The sequence below is a fragment of the Peromyscus leucopus genome, chromosome 15 (genome assembly GCF_004664715.2).
Source record: "Peromyscus leucopus breed LL Stock chromosome 15, UCI_PerLeu_2.1, whole genome shotgun sequence".
Lineage (NCBI taxonomy): Eukaryota > Metazoa > Chordata > Mammalia > Rodentia > Cricetidae > Peromyscus > Peromyscus leucopus.
The window spans coordinates 58,094,457-58,100,489 of record NC_051076.1 but is presented as its reverse complement, the minus strand read 5'-3'; the positions used below and the strand labels follow the sequence as shown (position 1 = coordinate 58,100,489).

The window sequence follows — 6,033 nt, the reverse complement described above, 5'->3', positions numbered from 1 at the left end:
GTGCTCAGAGAAATCGGGGAGTGGGATGGGTGGGGAAATCAAGAAAAGGTGAAGTGTCTGGGATGGATCTGCCTTATTTTAGTCCACATGGTAGTTTTCATCGTTTATTCTTCAAATCAGTGTCCTTTGGTGGAGCAACAAACCAGAGGTTAAGAGCACTGGCTGCTCTTCCGAAGACCTGGGTTGGATCCTCAGCACCCACAGGGCAGCTCACAACTGCCTCTAACTCTAGTCCCAGGGGATCTGACGCCCTCACCTGGCCTCCAAGGGTACTGCATGCCACGCATGAAGTGCACAGACATATAGGTAGGCAAAACACCCATACACACAAAAATAAACAAAATCTCAAATCAGTGCCCTCCATGCCCCAGCATTCTGTCCCTGCATGATTTCCATGCACTGAAGTTTAGCTTCATAACCCATCACTCATTGTTCCCCAATAATCCACAAGACACAACAATAAATAAAAACAACGCAGTTTAAATATTTCCTGAGCAACCATCCACTGCCCCCACGTCGTAGCCAGAGCACAGGAAATAAGGTGGAAGCATGGGACACTACGTTCTGCTGCTTTCCTGGAACTTCCAGTCTCACAAATAAATACAGTTTCCACTGAAACAGTGACAATAATTAAATAAAGGTGTAATAAATACACAAGTCCACTTTAGGAGTTCACCACAGCATTCCAAGGTGCCTGCCATGACTGTCATTTGGACTGCTGGAGAATGAAGTCTGAAGAGAAGCCTGAGCCAGCAACGGAGTCAGTCCATGGCCAAGAGTCTGAAGTGTCCTGAGGACAGCCTGGGTGTTAACAATGGCTTGAAATGGCGTGGAGAACAAATAGGAAGTTATCCTGATAGACAGTCAGAGATGGTAGAAGTTCTGCATCCAGGTCAGGAGAATGTCCACTTCCCCAAAGGCTTTCACCAAAGCCGTTTCTGTGTCCATCTGCAGTGAATCAAGAGTTAGGAGTCAGGTATGGTGACTGAGAATAGCTTCATTCCAACCTGGCCTGCCTGAAAGGGACCTGACTCCAAATTAGCTGAATCCCCTGGGGAACGACCTCTGATAAATAGATCCACCCATCACTTGTACCCCATTATGTTTATATGTTTTCAGGGTGAGGAAAGGGGACTATTGAGTAGGAGGTAGAGGGCCAGAGAAGAACACGGCTCCTGGAACATAAGAACCATGGGATGCAACCCAGGGAAGATGTGGTGAACTCATTGGGCAGATAAGAAATGAGCCCACATTGCATTCCACCATATATTTGTAGACTGCTATATCTGCTCTTCCACAAAGTGATCAAAACCAAGGATGCTTTCTTTGAGGGTGAGGGCACTAGGGTTGAAATTTGGATTTTCTTTGGTGTGTTAATTTAGAAAAATGTAATATGATCTTTGGTATCTTTTATTCAAAATGAGACCATTTGAATATTGCAGAAATGATGCTGGTGTGTTGGAAGGTGAGTTGCCCACCTTCTTTCTCAATTCTGACATTAGTTGCCTGTAAAACTTTCTCTTAGGGAAAGTCCTTAACAGTGAACTATCTTGTAAGGAAATACAATAGCATTTCCATTTGCAAGGTCTATGGGGCACTCCCCTGTGGCAGTTCAAGCTAGCCTGCTTCTGTTGGGGAGGCAGGCTCCCAGCTCTTACCTGTTTGAATGCTTTGCGGAATAGCAAAAACCGCCGGTGTGCACTCTCACTAATGGAAAGCATGTCCTCGTCCTTCTGCATATCAGAAAAAAAAAGTTCCTAAATTTAGACCAGAGTGGAGGTTAGCCCCTCCAGATCAGGCAGGAGGTTCACCCCTCCTGCTCTTCCTGGTGATACCAGGGTAGGACTCCCAGATCCTGTGAGGACTGCACTGAGTTCCACACTCTCAGGGAAGCCAGAGCCAGATTCCCAGCATATGGCAGGGCTCTATCTTCCTTCACAGCACTCTCTATAGGTAGAAATGTCACCCCCATTTTACAGATGACAAAACTGAAGCCCAGAGAAGTTGAGTACCTTGCAAGGGTTCCCTAGCTGATCAGGGCAAATAGAGACCTGAACCAATAACCCTTTTTCATGACACCCAGGACTCCGTTGAGAATGGAAGCTGGGTCTGAATGGAGGGAGGGGCAGATTCTCTAGCACATCCTTTCCCAGGCTCCAGTCATGATCTACTCACACTAGGATGCAGTTTTGACACAATGACAAAAAAGTTGTTGGCCAGAGTGGAGAAGGACTTCGAGATCTTGAACTTGGCTACTTTGCTGGGGTAGTTTTTGAAAACAGTGTTCAAGTAGAATTTCAGCAGACTGTGGACAAGGTAACAGCTCTCAGCATCCTGGGGAAGAAGCAAATCATTGAGGCCTCTGCTAACCCTGACCCTCAAGGGAAAAACCTGTGTACCACTCAAGGTAAGATGGACACCATAGGGTCTCCTTGGGAATGATGGTGGCACTAGATAGATCTGAAGGGACAGCATGAGTCTTGTGGAACAACTTGAGATTCACAGCAGGAGCCCAGACCCCAGAAAGAAGTTACCCACCCAAGGTAACCCAGCCACCCCCGATGCTAGCCTGGCTCCCAGGACTCCCGGATCACCACCCAGATGAGATTCCCTTTCTTCTCTACTGCATGGCCTCATTAACATGATGGATCCTGAACAGCGTTTGAACTTGGACTTTGTGATTGAGAATTAGAAGGAAAATGGCAGGAAGGAGAAGAGTGAGAAACCTGATGTCCTTGAACACAAGTGCTACCTGACCCTTTCTGCCCAGGAAGCTTGGCGCCCTTCAGGAATCAGTCTGTTCATGCTCACAGTCTATCTAGGCCAAGGGTTCTCAAACGTCCTAATGCTGCAACCCTTTAATACAGTTCCTCATGTTGTGGTGACCCCCAACCATAAAATCATCATTGCTGATTCATGATGGTAATTTTGCTACTGTTACTAATTGTAATTAAATATCTGTGTTTTCTGATGGTCTTAGGTGATCCCTGTAAAAGGTCCATTTGACCCCCAAAGTGATCACGACCCACGGGTTGAGACCCTCTGGTCTATACATATGGTCCTGTGTAGGGTCACCTCAGAACAGAAAGGAGGAGCTCCCATCAGCCCCTTGGGAGAGCTATCCCATTCTCCACTATTTGATTACCGAGACATTGTGAAGAACCTGCGACTTCAACAGCCGGACACTTGTGACGTCATCCTGAGTTTGCTTTGGGAACAGAAAGAAAAGATGTCTCCAGGTTAGGGATCTTCGTAGGAGCCAATCTTGCTGAAATACTGTCCCCCCCAACTCCAAACGCTATCCCATCTGGGAGACTTTGGAGACCAGAGGGACCAGAGGAGGACCCAGGAAGGGTCCTAATGAACTAGCTCCTGGGGAGGAGGTGTGGGTCCTGTCTACAGAAAACCACTAAGCTTACTCATCCCAAAGGGGCACAAGGACCCCCTGATCACAGACTTGAAAAGGGACCTTTGCTTCCTTTGGCCATATGAGACACAAGGAAATAAGCTTTTCAGCTTTAGGAGCCACAAAGGGTAAGGTTCATCTCCACAGTTCACATGGGGAGCAGATGGGAGCGTGTGGCTGCACCTAGGAGCTGCCTCTTGCTCTCGGAGGACTCTCCAAAGCCCCGCCTCTCATCCTACTCCTTATACTGGGGGCCAGAGCCCACCCAGGATGAAGCTGAGTCACTCAGGGTCCCCCTTCCTCCCCCTGGGCTCTGCTTCTTTTGCTGGCCACACATGACTGAGCCTCAGTTTTCCTCGCCTCCTGACCTCATCCGGGTTCTTGTGTATGGAACTGACTGAGAAAGTTGGAAAGGGATCCACGGTCCTGAAAAAATACCCTACTCCTCCCCCCCATAAGGGAAGCACCATGAAAGGATCCTCTACTCACCACAGTGCTCTTCATAGCCGAGAAGGCCTCCCACAGTTCTGAGAGAACCACCCCTTCCACTCGGCAAGGCCCAAATCGGAACTCATGACCCTGGAGCCCTGGCACTTGGTTCCAGACAAGAAGGATAAGGCTCAGGCAAGAGAGAGTCTGTAGTGTGGAGCTCATCTGCGTCCAAGAACGGACAGGTGCTTCTGCTGAAGGAAAGCAGACTTTAGCCTGGAGCCAACCTCTGCCTCGGAACTTGACATGCCCAAATAATGTTCCAGGAGCTGATTCAAGCCACCATTAGGAGCACACAGATGGGATGCCTGGGGCTAGAGAAACACTGTAGTTTAAATGTCCCCATCGAAACTCCTGTTTAAATTCCCTCCCTCCTGTGATAAGGCATGTAGAGGTAGAGCCTTTAAGAGGGGATGAGGCGCTCACATCTTTGCCTTCTTGAATGAATTCACGCATGTGTGGACTACTGGAGGAAGCTCGCTTCCTCCTTTGACTTCTAGGACCCGCCTTTGAGTCACCGGGATGACCTACGTGGATCTATTTCTCCTGCCAGAAGGCAAGCGGCCCTCGCGCATCAATACAAGGAAGCCCAGGGTCCACGAGGCCCACAGGGACCACAGGGAGACACGCGGAAGGCAAGCCTGGGTCCCACATTCAGCCCTGCCATCTCAGCGGGCAGACCCACTCCTGACGCTAAGAATTGATCTTTCCAGTAAGCGAAACCAGAAGGAGGGGTAGGAGTTCCAGGTGAGTCATTTTTAAACCGCTTCTCTGAAGTGCCAACTGGGAAGGACTGTGTGACGGGCCCTCAAGCAGCAGTCGGCCCCGAGCCTCGGTGACTGCCACAACAGACTGTTTTCTGGGCCTCCCTGCCCTTTGCTTTTTTTCTCTCCTTCTCCTTAAATCCTCCGCCCCATTTTTTTCAACCTTATCAGACAGAGCCTTCTTATTTGCACACTCTCCTCACACCTGAAGAAACTGTCTTCCAACCCCAGAAGGGCAGAGAGGGCAGAGAAGCCGGCGTTGGAATGACTATGAACACCTGGGATAGGGAACAGGTGCCTAAGGCCAGAGGCCATCATCAAAATTCTTCCCATTCTCTTCTTTTAAGTGCTACAGGCTTCCCAGCTTCTCCTGAAGTTCATATCTGGGTCTATTATCCCCCTGGCCTTCCTCCCATCCAACCCCAGTTCTCCTTGGTGTTAAGTTGTAGTAAGCAACTCTTCATTCAGTTATTTCCTTATAGAAAAGGTTGATGTATGCCCATCGGCCCTTAAAACCTGCCTTCCCAAACAAGGCCACAGCCTAAAGCCTCAGAGCAAAGGCTGGGGAAGCCCCACCACCCACCTCAGGTTCTGAAGTGATGCTGGAGGCTGCTGTTAGAAAGCGGCTGGTTTTTTCTGTGACAGGGAACGTTGAGCAAGCTCCCTCAGCATTCACTGGCAGAGGAGATCCTTGTGGGTAGAAAGTGCCCGTCTCAGTTGTGGAAGCGAGGCTTGGAGAACTGTATATAGGGGGGTCTGGCAGGGAGGGGCCGAGAAAGAGAGGAATGTGGGGAGAGGTGATGCTTTCCCCAGGGAATGACTTCACTGCCTAGTCACACTTTGCTCATAAAGAAGTCAGCCCCAGGTCTCCTCTCACCTGAGAGACTAATTTCGGCACGTTCCCACTGTCTGCGAGCAAAGGGAATCACTTCCGAAGCCTCTCTGAACTGCAGTTCCTACATCTACAAAATTTTATTTTTAAACATTCAAAATCATGCCCAGTGTCACATGCCTGTCACCCCAGCACTTGGGAGGTAGAGGCAGGAGGATCAGAAGTTCAAAATGGTCCTTCTTGGCTTCAGAGTCAGTTCAAGACCTACCTGAATTACATGATCTCCTGTTTTTTTGTTTGTTTGTTTAAAAAAAGGTCCAATTTACTTTTCCCAGAGAAAAGGTGTAAAGAGAAAACAGAGAAGCAATACAGAAGTACTCTGTAATCCCTACACATGTAACATGCAAACATACCATTACTATGCAAAGTGTACCAGCCTGTTATACTGTACACTATCAAATTCATTCAATATTTATGCTCTATTCATGATGGAGCGATAGCCCAGAAACCAAGCTAGCCCATAAACACCTTCCTTTAATCGT

At 48.6% G+C, this 6,033-nt stretch overlaps 1 protein-coding gene across 1 annotated transcript; it reads right to left on the bottom strand.

Moving 5' to 3' along the window:
- Positions 1–212: 212 nt before the first annotated feature.
- Positions 213–4,082, bottom strand: Il24 (interleukin 24). Its single transcript, XM_037211441.1, has 4 exons — positions 3,896–4,082; positions 3,146–3,208; positions 1,659–1,733; positions 213–948 (listed from the first exon to the last, which is right to left on the bottom strand). The coding sequence occupies exons 1-4, from the start codon at positions 4,058–4,060 to the stop codon at positions 865–867; spliced, it is 387 nt and encodes a 128-aa protein (XP_037067336.1). The 5' UTR covers positions 4,061–4,082; the 3' UTR covers positions 213–864.
- Between the last annotated feature and the right edge of the window lie 1,951 nt (positions 4,083–6,033).

Excerpts from the sequence above, each read along its gene's own strand:
- Il24 (XM_037211441.1), bottom strand. The coding sequence starts at position 4,060 with ATGAGCTCCACACTACAGACTCTCTCTTGCCTGAGCCTTATCCTTCTT. Across the intron at positions 3,209-3,895 it reads CGGCTATGAAGAGCACTGTG|CAAACTCAGGATGACGTCAC; the intron begins GTGAGTAGAGGA and ends CTGTTCCCAAAG. Across the intron at positions 949-1,658 it reads TCCGCAAAGCATTCAAACAG|ATGGACACAGAAACGGCTTT; the intron begins GTAAGAGCTGGG and ends GATTCACTGCAG.